The sequence below is a fragment of the Nipponia nippon genome, unplaced genomic scaffold (assembly GCF_047370975.1).
Source record: "Nipponia nippon isolate SJK-2023a ecotype South Korea unplaced genomic scaffold, ASM4737097v1 scaffold_1, whole genome shotgun sequence".
In the NCBI taxonomy this organism is placed as follows: domain Eukaryota; kingdom Metazoa; phylum Chordata; class Aves; order Pelecaniformes; family Threskiornithidae; genus Nipponia; species Nipponia nippon.
Window position 1 is genome coordinate 43,366,539 of NW_028262290.1, and position 20,985 is coordinate 43,387,523.

General features: G+C 35.4%; 1 protein-coding gene across 1 annotated transcript in view; it reads left to right on the forward strand.

The window, feature by feature from the left end:
- TCEA1 (transcription elongation factor A1) overlaps positions 1–20,985 on the forward strand; it is a 28,589-nt gene that overhangs the window by 6,933 nt on the left and 671 nt on the right. The window contains exons 3-9 of the mRNA XM_087753328.1: positions 4,632–4,737; positions 12,867–12,954; positions 14,013–14,161; positions 16,043–16,099; positions 17,046–17,200; positions 19,129–19,275; positions 20,232–20,303. Of these exons, the coding sequence (XP_087609454.1) occupies positions 4,632–4,737; positions 12,867–12,954; positions 14,013–14,161; positions 16,043–16,099; positions 17,046–17,200; positions 19,129–19,275; positions 20,232–20,303 (774 nt within the window). The remainder of the gene's footprint in view (positions 1–4,631; positions 4,738–12,866; positions 12,955–14,012; positions 14,162–16,042; positions 16,100–17,045; positions 17,201–19,128; positions 19,276–20,231; positions 20,304–20,985) is intronic.

The following is a 20,985-nucleotide window of genomic DNA, read 5'->3' on the forward strand; positions in this document are numbered from 1 at the left end:
GGTAATTATACTACTCGTTCTCCTCTCCTTTCACTCCCCTGGGCAGGAGTGATGGTGTGGTACAATCTCTCTCACTTGCGTGCATACTCTCTCTAATTTTGCTTATATCTACATCTCTAACATCGTATTTTATATATTATTTATAAAATCTTTCAAAAAGTAACTCAGTGAACTTTATTTGCATGTCAAGTTTCAGAGTTTCATGTAGTTCATCAATGAACAACTTTTGTTCTAAAGTAACTAGATATTTCCTATCTCTGAAAATTTTCAAATGGCAGAGGTAAACGTAAGACCTGATTGCTGTGGTAGCCACTTAAATTGGAAGAGGCCGAAAAGTAACTTTTTTTTAAGTGACAATTAATGGTCACAGATACAGAATTAGCTATAAAGTTCAAATCTTAAGTGTCAGTAGCAATGTCATTCTTGACGTATGCATCCTATATATTTGCAGAATGTATTTAATGCGTTATTACTAATGCTGTTTGTGACAGAAAATAGGAATTTGAAAGTGTCACCTTCATGCATGAATGAGCATGGCTGATACGACACTGCAACCTCCTCCTTCCTTAAAAAAAATCTGAAAAAAACCCTCAAGCCCCACACAAAACAACAAAATCCAGAAAAGCACTCTGCCAACCTCATTCTTTTGAGTTTCTTTGTGCAGGTCTTAATACAAAGTATTTGTGTAATAATGTTTTTTGCCTTTGGAATGAAAAATCTCGCTGCAAGTGCTCTGGGAATTCTGTAAATGCTGCTGTGCAAACCTGTTCTGCTTAGTGTGAAGAATGAGACTAGAAGGAGAAGCTTTACACAGAACAGCAGAACAATTTTACCCTTGAACCGTGAGGATCTGAAGAATATACAAGTAGATAACTTATTCTTTTTTTAGTTGCAATGAAAACCTTAGTAATGTTATCAACAAAGGAGGACTCTTAATCTTGCTAAGTACAAATAAACTCAACTGTCTGCCTTTTAGGGCACCTGTGTGACCCTCACTTAATTTATATAGTGTTGCATATTAATTCTGTCCAGTTTTCTATCCTATTTGAAAGAAACTTATTTATTCCCATCCATATGCCAGGTACCTGTTTTTAAAGTGAAATAATATTTGCAGTAAAAGATTGTTTTTAATCTGGATTGGGGTGGGCACCATATGAGTTTGTAAAGAAGATTTCTCTATGTTACAGTAGGTCTAAAGGGATCAGGTATTTTAGCATACTCTTGCATGGTAGATTGACTGTAGCTTAGTTAAGTTTTTCTTAAGTATCTGCTGCTGTATTCAAAATGGTTCCACTGCATAAGATTGCAGTAGCAACATGTTTAGACTCAAATTTACGTTATTTTTGTTGAGAGTTTTATAAATATGTGAAGTCTGCCACAAATTTTCTATGCTAGTCTCCCAAATTTGCTTAAGTAATAGAGGACTCGGAGCAACAGTTGAAATGCAAAGTAATCATACGCATCGCTCTGGTAGTGAATCATTAGTGTGCTAATGTCAAGAAAGGTGATGATCATGAGAAAGTGGGAACACTAACTTCCTCTATGTAGACTGAGATATCTATTGGTGTGTTTGAACTGATGAAACGCAGGACACGAGTGTAAAGCATACTTCCACACCCATTTTTAAGCAGTTTTGAAAGCTGGCTACACTGAGAAAAGCACTGCTAGCTGATACGATAGTTTCATTATTCCTGTGTAATAAGAGCAGTAACGATTTTTCCTGTAACACAACTGTTGCTTCAGTCTGAGCTGGCAAGGTTCTCTGAACAATTTACAGGTATGTGGAACAGGGAGGTGCACATCAGTAGACTGGACCTGTGCTTGTGTCTTGTGTCTTTGTTGCCTGATTTTTGTCACAGAAAGCTGAAGTGGTTACAGACAATAATACGATTGTGTCATGTCTAACGAGTTTTATGTAAGCAAGCTCATCCTTGCTCAGCTGGGCAGGGAGCCAGTAGCCTTCCTCACACGTGATTTATCCGGTGGTCAGAATTGCAAATGTGTTTGGCAGCCACACAGTATTAAAGGGATCGTGTCCCTGGTGACAATTGTGGGTAGCGTGCAGCTAAACAGTGAGCGAGACAGACGGTCTTTATTTTAATAAACAGGTTTTACTTGAAATTACACATACGTATGCCGAACTAGGCTGTGATGTATGGTCCTTGTTAATGACTTCTTGCCAGTTCACTGGTGAGCTGGGGAGACCTGGGGACCTGGAGGTGGTTGTTCTTCAGGGGTTGATTTGGCTCTGCTTTGGTCCAGGTGCTCACCAATTCTCTGTACTCATATTTTCTTACAATTTAAAGTTGGTAACACCTCTGCTTGCTTCAGTGGTTGCTTTTCTTCCCCAACTATGTTCCTTACATTCTCTCATTTGATCTGGTTTAGAGGAGAGTAGCTGGCACCATATGCTTTGGTTTGGTTTCAGTCATAGGTTGCTAATGTTAACTGTAGCTCATAGCAGCTGGAGGCTGCTTGGCCTACAGCTTGAATGCTTCAGGGGTAAAACCAGCTGTCTTATGCTGTCTCTGAGCCTCTTTACTCTCAGAAACCAGATGAAAAGTGCTCTAGAATTTGAAGTGGGGAAGATGACCCATTAAAAATGCATTTTGGACAGAGTGAGGAAGGTTTTCATATACCTGCACACTTATAAACTGGCACAGAGTTAAAGCAGTTCCACAGGTTACACTGGGCTAGGCAAAAATACCAGAATTTTCCACTTAAAATGGCTCTCACAAGACCAGCTTTGTAGGCTGGAAGACTGAGGAAATTTCAAATGCTGACAGCTGGTTTGTCATTAAAACACAGTCATTTTGAGAATATAACACTGATCTTTTGTGATTACCAGTGTCAGTTTGCGGGCAAATAAATTGGTAGATCGTTCCTTCCTCTCTCTTTAGGAGAGGCCAGACCAAGTACTCTATAAAAGCAAACAAATGAACTATGTTTATGTAGTGCCTTAAGAAAACCAGCAGTTCAGACAGTCACCATAACCTGTTTTTCTTGTGTGATCAGAGGAAGAAATTAATTTATCCAATTAATTTTGAATTTTGCTTGAGTTTTTGAGTTTTACTTACCTAAGTAAGTCTGTAAGTTGGTGTCTTTCCTTTTTGCTGATGAGAGTATGAGAGTAGGCTGTGGTTGTGCCCAGTTATCAGTGGAGGGTTATTTTTTTTTGTAGATACATTTTTCTCATTCAGATATGATGAGTATTTTATGGAGTTCCTTTATTGTCTGAACATAATGTCCAGAGTATGTGTTTAATATGTCAAGAGAGTTGGCCAGTACTGTTAGTCTGAGTGAGCAGATTCCATCTTGAAACACTTTAGTTACAGGTGAGTAACCATCTGTTTTCTTTAATTCAAAATACATGTTTAGAGCTGATGCTCAGACCTGAGGTTATTTGATGTGTTTCCTTTGCTGAAATAGATACTGAATATTTCAGTATGTTTCCAGTCATTTAGCACATCCATGGTGCCCTAAAAAGTGTTGTGTGGGTTGTAAGGAGTAATTTACAGGAACAAATCATTTCCATTTTTAGTGAGCTACAAAGATTTAACTTTTCCTTTAAAGGAGAAGGAAATTTATGAGCTACTGCAAAAGTAAGTAGAATAATTTATATTTAGTGAATCCTGTAAATAGTAAATGCAACAAAACGAAGCATCTTAAGAACAATTTAAAAAAAATTAGTCATTAACCAAAATATGAAATGATAAAAAAAATACTTATTTGTGTTGTTAAACACTTTTCTCTTCTCATGAAACTAAGTGTGGAAGTCTTCTACTTGTTAGATTAACACGTTGGCCAGAAGTTTTCTAAAATGAAAGTTTTGTTGCTGATGAGCTGAATTTATATGTCCTCATCTTCTGAGTCTTAAAAGGAATGGATTGTAAATTAATCTCCTCTTCACTCTATAGGTGGCAGTAGTGCCAAAGATTTAAAGCCTGTCACTGTCTTGGCCTTTTCAGAGGGGTAGGCTAGTCTTACTGTTTCTATCTAAAAGCAGAACCCTTTGTGCTTAAGATTTTAAAGAATTTCAGTATTGCCAAAATTATTAGGAATCTAAAATGTGGCCAGTCCCAACTGATATTACAGCTTCTTCCACAGGCACTACACGGGAATTCAGTCACTGAAGCTTCTGATCATGCCAAAATATAAATACAGTCATTTCTTCACAGAAAAATAAGGTTTTAAGGCTAAACCTTTGCTAAAAATTTTACATAACATTAAGATGTACATATGATTTTCTCATTGTTAGATGTTTTTAATGTCATACTTAGTTTAGGTAAGTAGTTCTGCAGAGCTTTTTGGAATGGTTTGGGAGCAAAAAATCTTCTGACTGATTCCCCTTAACCATCCTGCCCCACCACACCCCTGGCTCCAAACTTCTGTGATGGAAACAAATGGTAATACTGTTGTGTTTCTTTTTGAAATGTCCATGTTGTTAAAATAAGTTTTGTAAACGCTTGCAGCATTTCATCTTGAGATTCTTAAAAAAAAACCACAAAAGCAAAAACAAAGAAAAAAAGATACTTTTAAAAAATGATGTCAAAGTACAACTTTATATATATTTACTTGTTAAATTATCTTCACATCACCTTTTATAGTGTATATTTTTATTTCTTTTGCAGTCTACCAGAATTGGAATGTCAGTGAATGCGATACGCAAGCAAAGCACAGATGAAGAAGTTACATCTTTAGCAAAATCTCTTATCAAGTCTTGGAAGAAACTGTTAGGTATGGTGACACAAACTTTTATTTCCCTGCTCTTGCATGTTTTAACTGTATGCAGTCTTGATGCAAATCCTTGACACTGCCTTGCTTAGATACATTTGTGTTCCTGTTTAAGTATTGAAACTTTCTGTACTGATGTAGTTGTTTTTTACTCTTTGACTATCACCAGTGCATTACTGTGAAAGTGTATTCAGAGGAAAAAGTTGATATATTTTTATTGGGGCTGGCAAGCAGTAGGAAGTCAGCTTCTGTGACATGACTCATTCCTGAAGTCTCACTGCCTGCTGTTGAGCTAGAGTGACTGTACTGCAGTAATAAGCACTAACGAACCTGTTCTTGACTATTTCCTTTGTCAAATATAACAGGTACTCTGAAGAGCCTGTGCAAAATCTCATATGAGAGTGTGGAGGCTTTGAAGTTGGGTTAGAAAGTGATTTGTGAAGAGAAAAAAAAACGGTAAAAAATTGACGTTAAAAATCTGTTCAAACTTACAGGTAGTGAGAAATAGACCTGCACTTTCTAAAACCTTCATAGTTTTAAACAACTTACTAATTAGCGAGTTAATACTTTTTGTTTAATTTCCCTTCAAGCAATCAACGTGCTTAATGAAGCCTTCTTATTAGCAGGCTTTTATTCAAGCATATTTTGTAGTACTTCATTTTACTGTGTTTGAAAACACTCAAATTGTGTCCAGGTATTTTTGTTCATACACTGTGCTGTACTCTATTTTATTTCTTTGTATCCAGTTTTAGGTAAACTGAGATTTAGGAAGCTTAAAATTTTGAAATAGAAAACAGCTTGTTATTTTCTACTGTTTCAAATATTTACCATTCTGTCTAGAAAAATATGCTAAATACCAGGAAGTGTTAGTCCCCTGCCATTTGAAGTCAGCCTCATTTTTATCAGTTATGAAGTATTTTATCAGATACTTTATTACTCTCTTGTAAATGGTGTACAAATGACTTTGTATCCATCCGACAGGATATGTATGTAGAAATGGACAATTTGTGACAGCTTTCAACTTCTATATTCTAGTAAGAAGCAACAACCTCTACAGCAGACATTTTGTAGCCTGCCTTTAGAAAGTTAGATAATACGAATTAGGTTAGTTTTAGTAATTAAATTTAGATAATACTAGATATGCTGATAAAATATTTTTAAAGTCATGATAATTACTTCTATTATAAATTAAATGCATACTTTATAAAGGATCTGATTAGAGTTCACTGGTAAATAGTGGAAATTATGTATTTTTTAATGTTTAAATTTCCACTTAGAACTTGAAGTCCAACTGTATTATATCCAGTGCATGAAAGTGGTAAGATACATAAGTAGAGAAATGGACTTGCATATTAACTTGACTTACTCTGAAGACTTCTAAAAGCAGCAGCTGGATTGAGTGACCTAGCTCTCAAGTTATTAATTTAAGTTAAAAAGAAGGTCCTGTCAAAGTTGTTTTTTTTTCTTTTCTCTAAAGTTCAAATTTTTTGATACTGCAACTTAGTTTAGGCAGCGAAGTAGAGGAAACACTCTTTTTCCCACAGAATTCGCAGCTTTTGGGAGTACCCTCAGATACTGCTTTTTGGGAGGGGCTAACCCTTTTGGTTATCACTGTCCTTTGAGCAAAGGAATCGCTGTTTATTTTTTGAGACAGTAAAAGTAGCCTGCTGTCTCATTCTTTTTAACACAACATCTTAAGTCAGTCAAACTTGTCTTAATAATTGGTTATTTACAGCTGACTGATCTTTAAGTGTTCAAACATTGTGAAACACGGGGAATATTATTTGTGCCTGAGGACCAGAGGGTGTTCATGCTGTAGAAGTCTGGAATAAGGCTGTGGTGCCTGATGGTCATGGCAGGTCAATCTGGGTGTAGGCTGCTGCTGAAAGGGGTGGTCCTGGCTTGCCTTCTGCACAGGTGCCTCCTTGCTCCCTCCCACCAGTAGCGCTCAAGTGGCTATCCAGGAGACCAGAGCTGGGAACTGACCAGTTGAAAACCAATCATTTTGTTCATTTCTTCTGGCTTAGATTGCAACTGTATCAGTTTCTTGATCCAGCCTGTTTGCAGTTACTCTTTCCTGCACAGGAATTGCGGCAGTAACATACAGCTGGGGAAAGGTGGACCTTCCCCTTTTGATGGCTTGCCACGTTCAGATTGTTTTAAGACAGTTGGGAGATTCTACCTAAGGCTGCTTACCTCAGGTGAAGTCAAACATGTGAGGAACTGGGAAGTAAATAGCAAATATTTGACATTAATCGGAACTGAATACTTTTTTCTTGAGACAGCGGGTATGCGACCTTTGTTTATGCTCTAATTTTTGTTACAGGGCAGATATTATTGCATGTACATTATTGTGTGAGGTCTTGCACAGTTGTGGTTGTGCACTTGTTACATAAAATCAAATTATTCCTGAAAATACAGCACTGCTTGTATTCAAAACTTATGTAGTTAAGTTTTCCTTGATCATAATGTAGACTACATAATAAAGTGTAGTAGGGTAAATGTTTCACCTCTCGTTTCACTGCTCAGTAATTCATTAAACTTAAAATCTCATGACTGTGGAAGATAGGGTATCTGGGCTGTATGAAGTATGGGTGGGAATCTTACAAAGTACTCTTATTCTGTTTTATCATTAGTTTTGACTTTGTCAGAAGAATACGAAATACCGTGAGAAATCAGTTTCGATTATGCTGTTTATAGTGCATGTAAAATGGTATGGATCAAAGATGGCAACAGAAGTGGACAGCTGTTAATCGTACCAAGCATTGTACTCAGAGATCTGAAGTCTTGTGAGTTATTTTTATAAATGACATTTTGAATTTAGGCAAGAATCGTTGACTGTTCAGGCTGCATGTACTGTCTAAGTTGAATGCTATTGGAACTTACGTTTAAGAATGCATGGGAAACATGAGAAGAAATCAAAGGAAGGTTGTGAATCACCAGACGTTTATGGCTTGACCAGAGCCATGCCAGGTTACCCGTGTTTTTTCCAGGGGGGTTGGAAGCTGCCCAGCAGAGGGCTTGCAAGCATTGTCTGAAGTGACTCATTGAGTGAGCTACAGTGGCAGATTGCTTTCAGATGTTGCTGTGAGAACGTTAAACCACACAGCCGAGTTGGTCACAATTTACATACGGAAGCGAGTTCTGCTCTCAGAATAAAACATTGTTCAGTTATAACATGGGATTTGCAAAGAACAATTGTTTTGCCAAGTAGCTGAGTATATAGAGTATGCTATGCACATAATGAATCTATGCATACCCATTTAGGTTATGAGGTGTGTTCCTTTATATTAAACAACAGCAACAACAAATTCTTCAAGGAATTTAACATTCTCCATCACAAATAATTACTTACTGAACTCTAAGAGTACACAGTGAAAAAGAATGTCCAGACCTCTAACAAAGTAAACTTAACTCCAGTAAGTTTATGTACTGAACTAGAAATGCCGAATTATTAGACAATAATCTTAACATTAAGTGCAAGTGTGATCATCTGTTTTCAGTAACAAAAACTAAAAATGGGGCCATGAACATTTTGAAATGCCTATTTCAAAAAAGTGCATGCCTGAGTAATTTTATTTTAAAAGAATGTTTAAGTGCTTAATGTTGTTAAGAGAAGATAACACCAGCCAGACTTACCGAAGTGTTTTATTCAGATTACTTTGTTCTTGCAATCCTTTGTTATTTCGAACCAGAGTTTGATTCTGCTGGAGCAAGCTGGTACAGTCTAGGGCTATCTTACAGGTATGTTAATGCTGTCATTAGGTAAAGCTGTTCAAGGACATCTAGTAACCTCCTGGCTTTGCTCAAAAAAATTGTTATTGACAAAACGAGTTCCTAAATTACAGTTTAATAGTGTTTAAGAGTATTGTTGTTTACTATTGATAAGAGGAGTATATGTCTTTGTAAGATAGAAAGTAGAATCAAGTGCAAAAATGATTTCAGTAGTTTCATTTCCATTTCAGGTATGACCTGTGGAAATCACCTCCTGTCAAATGTGTATTTGGACTTGTCCATGTACAATTAGTAGATCTATAATTTGTTAAGATTATCAGTGGAGTGATAATAACACATGATGCAAATCACATCATCGTGTATAGGAGAAAAAACATCTGTAGCAAAGAAGTTAGCGTCATGTTCTTTTGTCACTTATGACAAAAAAATCTTTAAAAATGGCACACAGTTCATGATTTTGTTGTTAATTTATGGATTTTAGATATTATTCCTCCCTATGCTACTACTAGGAAGAAGCGTTTCGGATCTTACCTTCATATCTTACTACATCTTGCAGGCGAATTGCTGACAAGTGTAGCTGCTTGTACATCTCAAGATTATTTTGGTCAGGGTCTGGAAAAAGGGGCCTAAAGAATTATTAAATATGAGGGTCACTGTTAAATTAATGACTATGCTATCTGTTACGTGTTCTCATATCTCTTTAACTTATTTAAACTGAATGCTCAGAAAACTTTGCAAGTTTTGGTGGTGATATCCGAATCAGTAATATAAGATAACCCACTACATTAAATTCTCCTGTGCTTCCAGGGAATAACTAGCCACCTTTCATTAACATTTCTGAAAAATTCTTACTTTAAAAAATTTTGTAATTTAAAGTTAAATTTATAAATTAATAACGTCACATCTTTTTATTTTCTAATTTTTTTCTTGCTAGTAGCAAATGTTTTGAGTTCACTTGTAATATGATTAGAAGAATCTACGATGAAGCTATTAATGGCTTCTAACATTCAGATTAATTATGTTATCTCTGGCCGTATATTATTACATTAAAAATTTTGTTCTGGTAACAAAGAATACTGTCATGTCATGTTTTACCCTGGAGAGGTTATTTCACTGGAAAAGATAAAAGTATCTTTCAAATTAATTGCAAGTTCCAGATAGAAACTGCAATGCAGTAGTCAGAATTTAATAGTCTTATTCCAATGGCTAATAGTCATGTTACCAGCTTGTTCTCTGTATTTTAAAGAAGCATTAATATAAATCAGCTTATCTTATTAAAAAAAAAAAGCTTAAAGATTTTTTTTTTATGGCCTTCTGAAGCTGCAGTAGCTAAAACCGTGAAGTTAGTTTTCAATCCTAAAGTTGATTACAATTTAAATTTGTTTCTGAAAGAAAGTTTTGGTAAGTTTTAATAGCTGTACGAAGTTGAAAAAGTAATTGTGCCTCTTTAAAGCAACTTGTAATTTATATTATGTAAATACTTATGATGTTCTATAGACTTCCTAACGTGAATCACTTGCTCATTGGAATTTTTAAATATCTTTAACAGAAGGGCAATTTTTTCCATCTTGCTGTGTTAGAATTTCTGTGGTTGTTTGTAGTTTCCATTAGCTGTCATTTTTCCTTTGTGTTAGAGTCTGGCCGTTGAATGTGAAATAAGTTAATTACTAAGGACTTTTAGTTTCTCAAGGATAATTTCTTTTCCTTTCCCCAGAGGATAGTTGAAATGCTGTCTAGCAGGCTGTTAATTGCATTCTGTTCTTTTGCCAATACAGTATTTTAATAAAATAAGAAATCCTTATTAATGTGTGAGTTTAAGAATAAATACTGCTTGACACTGGATCTCCTCTCCTCGGTGCTTTCCAATTTATGATCCATAAGAGTGAATGACTTAAACACTTAGGAGACTATTTTGAGCAAACAGAGAATATTGTTAACTTTATTTTCAGATTTCTGAAACTGGATTAAACAAAAGCATCTATAAACTCTTCTCTAAGTGATTAAAGAAATTGTAGTTTTGAAGACATATTTGCTGAAGATGGTCCAGTTGTCTCAGCTGTTGAAGTTTGACCTTGGTTTGAGAAATGCTTGCATAGACAGATCTGCAGGTGTAAGAAGAGCTGTGCTTTTACCTCTTGCTTTATTCCCCCTGCCTCACGTATACCCTGCCCTCTGTAAGTGAAAGAAGCAATTGGGGTATTGGCAGATGTTCTCAGGTGCCTGCCTTCTCTGATGAAATGGTGCTGGGCTAAATGGAAGTGTTTGATAAACTAAAACTAGGTGCCAGCTATACCGTAGTGGTGTATTTGATACAAAATAAGCAGGAGATACCTAGGTCAGGTCTGAATTTGACAACTTGTGTGCCAGAAAAAAATATGGAGGTAAATGGGCTGAAGTAGAACTCAGCTCTAAGGTAGATATGCTGCTTTGCAGAACCTGAGCTGTACCCCAAGATACCTATTTGATCTGTTTGTCTTAAAGCTTCTGACAAAAATGATTGTGTACTTAAAAAATGATGAGGGTAAATGAGATTACGTGCATATTTAGATATTTTTTTAAATTATATATCATGTAAGCGTTTGTGGCCATAGAGAGTAGTCATGTGAATATGCATGTTAAAAATGGGATTTGTTTTCTTTCTCTTGAGTATTGTGCACTTTAGGTGTCATAGCAAAGAACTTATGTGATCCGTTCAGTTTTATAGCCTCATTTGCTTTCTTAGTGAAATTACTTTTTGATAAGTAACACTTGATTGAATTGATATCTTTATTTAGGATTTTTTTTAACACCACCTTTAGCTTATTAAAGACAATCAGTTCAAGTGCATAATCTATTGTGTTTAATTTTCCTTTTTTCCTTTAATGGAGAAATTTATTAAGGATTGAATACAAAGTTACAAGCAGTGGGTGAGGAAATCACCAAACTTTTAAGCTCTTGAAGGCTGGAGAAATATTCTGGAGAAGTATCTTTGTGTGCTTGCCTGGTTCCTATACTGTTTTGTAGGTGTCTCTTTTTAGGTACAGCTGGAGACAGGATAGTAGATGGGTGCTTGGTCTGATCCAGTACAGCTGTCTCTGTGGTCTCCTTTTATGATGATGATTTTTTAACAAAGTGCGATTTCCTTTGATAAATTCCTTAACTCAAAAGTTAAGGAAAGGATCAAAATCGTGTTCAGTTTAATATCGTTTCTGTGTAGCTTTAAATGTAAATTGTTCATATTAAAAATAAGCCAGTACAGTAATTTTCTGCTCTCTAGGGGAAAAAAAAAGCTCAGCGCTTGAATAAGAGACCTGAATTTGTTGTGTTCCATACCACCAAGTTCCCCTGAGAAATGTGGGTATGGTGCTGTTCTGGAAATGAGGGTACTTTTAGATGCTTAAACAAGGATTTAGATACCTAGTTCAGAACATCTTTGTGGAAAGACTGAGCCTTATCAGACTTCCCGCCTTTTCTTGTTCTGTTTTTAGTTCTTTTTAAAGATTGGAATATGTGGTTATCCCAATAATATAATCTATGGATTTAGAAGTGTAATGACAGCTTCATGAGGGCTTAGAGAGAGGAATTCACAAAATCTGTCAGTGAGTGATGCCAGTCTCGCTTGGCTTTCTCTGTAGGCAGTGGAGAGACTCAGCCTTTCTAGAGAGCAAATCAAAGCAGGAGCTCGATATAGCCACTCTGAATTCCTCTTTACAATGGAAGGGTGTATATGTTCTCAGTAGGCTAAAGTTAAATGTTGTGATTGCACTTTTTAATAAAGGCTTTTGTCTTTATTCTTCATAAAAACATAGCCTGTATGGGAAAGGTGAATTCAAATATTTTTAAACACTAAGGCAAATAATTTAAGAGCTATCACAGAAGATGCTGTGTGCGTGTCTGGAAAACTCCTTCAAAAGCATATGAAAATGATCTTTATATTTTTTGGCAGCCATGGTAGCATTCACACCACAGTTTCATTTGGTTCAGTCCTTTGGTAGAAATCCTGGGAATACAATTAAAAAAGAATGACATGTACTTTGTGGGAGCTTATATGTAAAACATGGAAGACAAACTGCAGAGACTTGATACAATAGTTCAAGAAGTTATTGTATACCTCATGCAGCAGAGTTGGCAAAAATAAATCATAAAAGTCTTCATTTTCATTATGTCTTCACTGCCAGTTTAAGCAGATGCTGGTCTTGACTCGAAGGATCTGAAGTGTTGTCATATTTTCCATTTGCTGGGTTGAGGAGGGTGTTGGGGAGTGGAAGGCTGTACTGCAAGAGAAGGTCAAAGCAGAGAGTGGGAGCTGATAGCATTTCCAACGGGTTCAGGCGAAATCATCAAAGATATTTTACCATTGCTTTAAATCGCTTACTATTTCTGGGTAAAAGAGAGCTTCTCATGTTTTGTGTTTCCAGATGGACCTTCAACTGATAAAGATTCTGAAGAAAAGAAAAAGGAGCCTGCGTCTTCCTCACAAAACAGCCCTGAAGCAAGAGAAGAAAGGTGCTTAATTCTTCATGACTATGCAAATAATCTCGCTCAGTATAAATTAACATTAAACTATTTGATCCGAATTTGTCCTATTAGAGACAGCTTCCACATTTTTTTTTCTGAAATACTTAGGGCTGTACAAGAAATGGTGTGTTGTTAGGGAAGTAAATCCTGCTGCTGCTGACATTAAAAAAAGATGAAAGCCACAGGTCAAGGTATGGCCAGACTAGTTATTGTTTATTCCATCTGTCTCATCTGTCAAATACTCTTTCCTCTCTCAATACTAGCACTGAGCTTTGAGAACTGTAGAACAACTTTCAGTCACAGCTTTGTGGTAATTGCATATGTTAGAGGTTTAGAATACTTCTTTTGTCTGTTAGCTTGTATGTTTAATAAACAATCTCATTCCGCACTTTTTTTGGTAAACACAAAATATATGTTATGAGAAAAATGACCCTGTGTTAATAACGCTGTAGGAACTGAAGAACATTTGCAAAATAGTATCTGCAAGCCCATTTCTTCTGTGCATTTCTGGTTTTACTGAATCTGTTTCCAGCAGCCATTTTCAAATTGAAATTTAACCTCTAACCATTTTCCTGATGCAAACTGAAAACTTTTTGGTTTACAGTTTGCAAAGCAACATTAATTGATTGATTGTGACCGTGGTACCATTTCAGTACAGTAAGAAGACTGAATGCAATGCATTCACTGCAGACTGAATGTTAGTGTAATGTATCTTCACTGTTTTTTAAAGTAAGGTTCCATGGGGGAAAAAGAAGATTTCATGTTAATGTAGAGAACTGAGAATTAAAATTTATATGCCACATAATGGAATGAAATACCTGCTGTGTCTCTATTGTATGGAGTACCCTGGTGAATATTCTGAAGACACTTTTAAAATTGTATTGACTCTAGAGCTATAAGTAGCTTTAAAAAGGTGGCCTGTGTTCTTTTTTTTGGAATACCATGAAACAGATATAGCAAAAGACCTGTGTTTTGCCCTGGAACAAAATTATTTGAAGAGGGGGAGGGAAAACATTAATATTAGTTTTCTTTTTGCCTTTTTTTAGCAGTTCAAGTAGCAATTCCAGCAGCAGGAAGGAGGAGGGTAGCGCTCCCTCAAATTCTTTCATCCCTTCTTTTCCCCGGGCTCCAAGCACTTCGGATTCTGTGCGAGTGAAATGTAGAGAAATGCTCTCTGCAGCTCTCAGAACAGGAGGTAAGCTTTGTAGACTGTATTTTCAAGTTTAACTATATCCTTATTCTCTATTTCAGTCCTTCCCAGTCTATTTTTCTCCTGCCCCGTAGGGTAAAATAAACCCTGTTTGTGTCCATTTGTGTGTTTATAACCATAGGCCAGTTCACCCAAGTTGCAAGTAGTGAGTAACCTTGACAGCATGGGAATGTATTGAAATACATTTTTGTTGCTGATGATACGGGACATTTTGTGGCTTCTGTTCACCTGATATCTTGCCTACAGTGGAACTTCTTTTCGGGAAGGTTATTGCCTCCTTAATGCCTCATTTAAATCTTTCTGTGGAAGCTGCTATGTTTTTGTCTTATCTCCGACTGAGAGTGCCATTATATACATGCCTGCCTTTCTTACACCAGAGATCCTGTGGGCCTTCAGATTTTCGTCTTTGAAGGCTGCCTTTCTGTTTTGATTTAATCTTGAAGTCTCATTGAGATACTCGAAATAAGAGTGTCTTGCATTGCTCTGTCTTTGTGCCTTTTGGGCATCTCTAAATTCCTTGACTGTTTTTTTTTTTTTTTCTTTTTCCCCCTCATGTACACTTGGATGTCTTTAAACTGACAAATTGAATGATATGCTAGATAAGCACCAGACTAAAAGCTGGACTCCTTAGAATGACCTGAATTTTTTCTTATGGGTCCTTCTCTTCTACCAGAACTTACAACCCAGCTCCTGTTCCTCTGTTCTCAGCTTAATGTAACCTGACCCAGTGTAAGCAGATTTCCGAGTTATCCATTTTTACGCTCTCCAGTCTTTTATTCTTTGTTTTAATTCACATAAATTCAGATACAGACAGTAATCAAAGCTAACTAAAGACCATGAATTTGTGGTCCGCTGGATATGTAGTTCATAGACTTCTAAAATAATTTGTGACCAGAATGTTGTATGTAGCATCTGAGTAGTCATAATTCTATGTAGTCTTAATTTTAGCTAGTTTTTCAAGAACTCTTTTTGCAATGTTACTTTCTACAGCACATATAAGCTGATCTTCCATGGGTTGAATGCCAGTCTCAAAAAATAAGGTTATTTTCTCATTTTATGACCTTGTGCATGAGACTGAAGGAGAACTGGTGTTTGGATTGCTCATTGAAGTACACCCATGTTAAAATGAGGAGGAGGAAAACACATACAGTATCTAATTTGTCCTAAGCTGTCTTGGAAAGGCAGCTGTCTTCATGAGTAAGGGTTTTGGTCAGAAACATTAAACAATTGTCTTGAGAAATTTTAGGTCAAGTGTTTCATTGTCTTCAAGATTGCTATGGTTTATTTCTTCTAATTTGTATGTTTTATGACACATCTCTGCTTTGCTTTTTTTTTTTTCAAAATTATCTAATAATATTGTCTCTGTTATTTAATTACTATGTTTCTAGTGAAATCTTTCTCTTGCATGCATGCAGAACATTAATTGCTTATGCTTGTATTGATAAAATACGATACAAAATGTTTTCTTTTTATAAGAGTTTATTCTACGCACAGATACGCTGTGGAGATGGGTATTTGCCAAGCATATTAGAATATTTAAAATTTTTCTGTGTAGCAAAGTTTTTTGTTACTACTTGTGTTTGCAAATAGATGTCAGAATTCTTGTTTTTGTGAAAGATTTTGGGTTGTTATACTTTTTTAAACTTCTGTTGCTCTTCATTTAACTTATTTTTGTTCTTCCAAGTAATATGTTAAAAAAGTTTTGAAAGGATAAATATACAGTAAATTAAACTTTCCTATACAAAAGGAAAATTCACTGCAGTTGTTTCATAATTTGCTGAGTTTGAGTTTCGAATGGGCTCTCAGGGATACAGAACACTGATGAGATTGTCAGGTTGTTAATATTTTACTATTTGTTTTCCTCAGATGATTACATTGCTATTGGTGCTGATGAGGAAGAGCTGGGTTCTCAGATTGAAGAAGATATCCTTTGATGTACGTCTGTGTGCTCTAGAACAAGAGTATTTTTTAAAAGCATTGATAATTTTAAAATTAAATAACTTGATCTTTATATTGAATATTTTTTAATTTCATTTAAAACAAAAATAGCAAACTGCGTTCAGCACATCAGTGCAGAAATTTAAAAAAACAGCACAACCTAAATGATTTGCCTTAAAACATGTAGAAATGTGTGTAGGTGAGTGTGTGGGGTGTTTTTTTCAGTTCAGTGTGTTTTCCTTGCAGCAGCAATATTATATCTTACTGAAGTGTTCTGACATAAAATGCTGGGCTCTTCTATGTTATTTTTAAATCTTCTCTTGTTAACAGTTTTAATATTTTTCTAATGTCTTTATTTCATTTTCTGCAAGTTTATTTCTAAATTAATTTGGAGTTTTCAAAAGGGTTGTTCTGGTAGCAGTGTTTAAATAGTTAGAGAGTAGAGGTCTGGGCTTTTTATTTTAGGTTTTTTTTGGGGGGGGTATTCTTAAGCATAGAAATAATCTGAGCTTCATGATTCTAACTTGCTAATGTCCTTCCATAATTACAGTCAACCACCATTCCTGTTAAGGAATTTCCTGTTACTGTTGCAAACCTATTTTAAAATTCTGTTAGTGAGCTGCCAGTGTTTGAATATTTGGTTTAGAAATCACTTAATCCTCAGGATGAGGTCAAGGAACTGGACATAAATTTATGGGTGACTTTTCACAATTTCAGTTGAGATCCTGCTACCCAAAAATTCACTTTTCACTGACCATGTGATAAACTGTGATTAGGCTTCAGAAGGGTGTGAAGTCTGCTGTGCTGAACAGGAAAGTAACTGTTGCTTGGGGTGGAGAAGTACATTGCTTTAGAAAAGTTGCCCCAAAAATTATACCTTTATAATATGCTGTTTTACTTGTTAATGTTTTGTTCCTTAAATCCAAAGTACCTATTTTTCAAGAATTAAAAAACACTGATATGAAATACAAAAATAGGGTACGAAGTAGAATAGCGAATCTCAAGGATGCAAAGAATCCTAACCTAAGGAAAAATGTGTTATGTGGGAACATTCCTCCTGACAAGTTTGCCAAAATGACAGCAGAGGTAAGTAAAGCATAGGTCTTTAACTATTTCTTTATTGAACTTATGTCCTGGCCTGTATTTATTAGCCATAAAAATAATTTATGTGAGCTGCCTGCACTTTCAAAAGACTGTGGCTTGTTTGTGGCTTGCACGGTCTGAATTACAGGGCTGTGTTGGGATGGGGGGAAAGAAAGTGGTGTCTGTTAATGGTTCCTAAATACCTGATTTTGTCTGTAAGTCAGAAGGCAATTAAGCTGTTACATGTAAATTTCCTGAAACACGGTATGTTGTGCCATTTTTAGAAGGCCGCGTGATATGTCAGTGATAGTTTTTTAAGTTTAGGAAGATGTAAATACGCCTGGCTAGTGACTTCAAGCTGCTTACCCGTTCACCTTTCTGGATATGTAAGTGTTAGCCTGTCTTGCCGTTTGTTTTTCAAATGCTAACCTGTTATACTCCTATGCAAGGTATAGCACTGTGGTTTTAAAGATCAGTCCCTCTCCTGTTGGCATTTTCAGTATTTATTTAAAGCTTATCTCAAATTTGACAGAATACTTCAAGTGATTTTGAAGGAAACTCTTCACAAGAAATAGAAAAAGCCATAAATGAGAGGGGAAAGAAGCTAGTAGAATTGCCTTTTAAATCAAATTAAATTTATGTTTTTGAAAGAATGTTTTGGACACTTGAATAGAATTTCCCATTCAGATGCTCACTGTCTTTACAAATCAAAATAAATCTAGGAAGTCAGATGAAAAATTAGAGTTTACAGGAGAGAAAAACGAAAGCACGGTTAACATCTGATTTCAGTTTCGTAGTTCTGCTTGCATGTGTTGGATTCTACCCCTCCAAATCAGGTATAAAGGAGTATCTTGGAGACTGAAAGAAATTAAATTTATGATCAAGTAATGAAAATCATGATGAACTTCATCCTAAAGAAAAGTTTTTTGGGGTTTTGATGTGTTGTTTTTTTTTTTTCTATAGCTTCACGTAAAGGTTAAGGCAAACAGAGGCTGATAAAGGAATGTGTAAAGAAAAGTCATTGTATCTTCGGTGCATATTTTGAGTTTTTTTGTTCTACGTGTGTGTATGTACATAGGCACAAACAAAAGTTTTGTGTTGTCCAGTGCCCATTCTTTGTTTTAATTAATGTCTTGGATTAAAATTTTAATGGCTAAAAAACCCCTTAGTGTTAAGATTATTTCTAAAGTGAAACAGCATTAATACAAGATTTGCATTCCACACCTACATGGGAGGTGGCGTAAAACTTTATCGAAGAAAAACGGAACGACTTGTTTTTGCTGTGCACACTTGATTACTATACATTGTGGAGATCTGCATACTAGAACTGTTTTAAAGGAAAAAGAAAATCAGTGACTCTGAGCTCTTTGGTTAGTGTTTTGAAACTAAGTGTATATGACTTCTGGTAACATATGGTAAATTATGGCTATACTGTCTTTCTCAGTACAAATATGGAAATAGTAAAAATAATGTAATTTTTTTCCTATAATAATCTTCTGTAGGTCAATGAGATAATTGTGCAAGGACCTGACCTAGGGAAAGGATCTTTTTCCTCCTCTCTAGAGAACTTTTGAGTCCTCTTCTACCTTGTCTCTCTATTACATTTCTGAACTTCAGAAATGCATTTGCATGGAAATGTTTCTGGGTGTTCGATATTGTAACTTTTAGTGATTTTTTTTTTTTTTTTTTCCTCCAGCTGCATCGAAGAGAAAAAAAAAAAAAGAAAATTTTTAACTTTTTGTAGCTTCTGTGCTGTGAAATATTCCAATTTAAGTCTTGTAAAATTAAAAATGTGTAGAATTACTTTGCCCTTCAATAGAGTTGTTGTTCGTGGATTCTAAATCAAAAATGGTATGCACTTGCACAGTGGTAACGACTTGTTTGAAACAAAAACTCTGTAGTAAACTTTCTCTGCTCTTTGTCCGTAACAGGAAATGGCAAGTGATGAGCTGAAAGAAATGCGCAAAAATCTGACCAAAGAAGCTATCAGAGAGCACCAGATGGCTAAAACAGGAGGTACCCAAACTGATCTGTTTACATGTGGCAAGTGCAAAAAGAAGAACTGTACATACACCCAGGTACATGGTTATTCAGACTCTCCCTTTTTCAAAGCTTAAGTCCTGTATCAAGATTGTCACAGAAAAAAAAGTTCTAATTACAAAATGAACTTTTAAAAAAAATGCTAAAAAATTACAAAATATGTGAAGATAGTTGGGTCTACTTAGGTGTGCTTACATAAAGAAAGTTTGTTGTATTAATTTACCAAAGATTTTATGTAAAGCCAAGCTGAGTATCTGTATAGCCTGAAACATCCGTTTCTTTGCTGAGTTTTTGCTAATTCTTCTTATTACATCTTATTAATATGGTTTTATGTAGAGGAGAGCTAATTTATTGTGTGTAAACTTTTCTTTACAGAGGGAATAAATAGCAGGAAATAATGATACGTACATATAAAATTATATATACATATATATTTATATATATGTGTGTGTGTATATATATGTATAAAAAAGCTACCACTTGACTAACACTAGACCCTAATTTACAATCATTCCTACAATCTTTTTTGATTTTAATTAGGAAATATGTGTAAGAAGGGATTTAATTTGTTCAGCAGTGCTTCAGGGCATGTAATTTTGATCATAGGATCAGCTGCATTTATAATTTAATATTGTATGTCAGATGCTTTAAGTAGAAAGCTGTTTTTCAATCATGAGACCTTGCATCAGTAAATATATGTAAAGCTGTACTGAACATGTAGTTTTACTGCAGAATCTTTTCCTAGAATTATGCACGCAGTTTCTATGCTGAAATTGATATTTTACTGCTGCTAAATCTGTCAAAACATAAGTTTATGACCACTTTGTAGTCTAGACAAAAGTTTCAATTGATATGGAAAGTTAACTTGTATTTTTATCCAAATGTGTTTCCTTAATGTTAAATTTTGATTTTAAACCTTTACATTGAACACATACTAACAGAAGTCGAAGATACTAATTTTCCTTTTCCGCTCTGGCCCTTGCCTTTGCCAAAGGTTCAAACCCGCAGTGCTGATGAACCCATGACAACGTTTGTTGTCTGTAATGAATGTGGAAACAGATGGAAGGTAAGACTGTTAGACTGCTCTGCATATTTGATAGCAGTCAGCCAGGCTCTGTGCTTAATTTTGGTTTACAGTAAATTACAAATGAGTTTCTGTTGGCTTTTGGTTATTTCTTAGCCCATTAATGATATTACATATTGATATTGTAAAATAGCTTTAGGTTAGAAAAGAATTTTTGACTGAAGGTGTGAGATCACACAAGCAGGGCAGTGGCAAAGGGGGAGAGAAGTCAGGAAAATGACTTTGTGACATTTAGTTACAATACTGCTCTGCCATGCAAAGTAGCGGCAAGTTAGTCAGTGTTTTTCTCTTCCTTCACCCAAAGATATTCTGTTTTTAATCTCTGCTTTGATGAGTGGAATAGGCCTTTTTAGACCTTTTGTTGTTGTTTTTTCCAGTTTTTTTGCTACTTTGAAAAGAAGGGGGGATAAAAAAAGAGATGGCTGCTGCCATATTCCTGTGCCAGGATAAGTGTAGGGCAGTGATAACTTGATTTAAATTTTTTTTTTTTTTAAGTTCAGGAAATGGGAATTATAAAAGCTTCAGAGGAACACTGGTAGTCCAATAAAGTAGAGAAATGCTGAAATGAAGGCCTGTAAAATTTACAGCTTAAGATGTCATAGCATGCCATATGAAGCATGATACTCTCATTCCGTTATTTTTCTGTTTTAAGAATGCTGCAGCT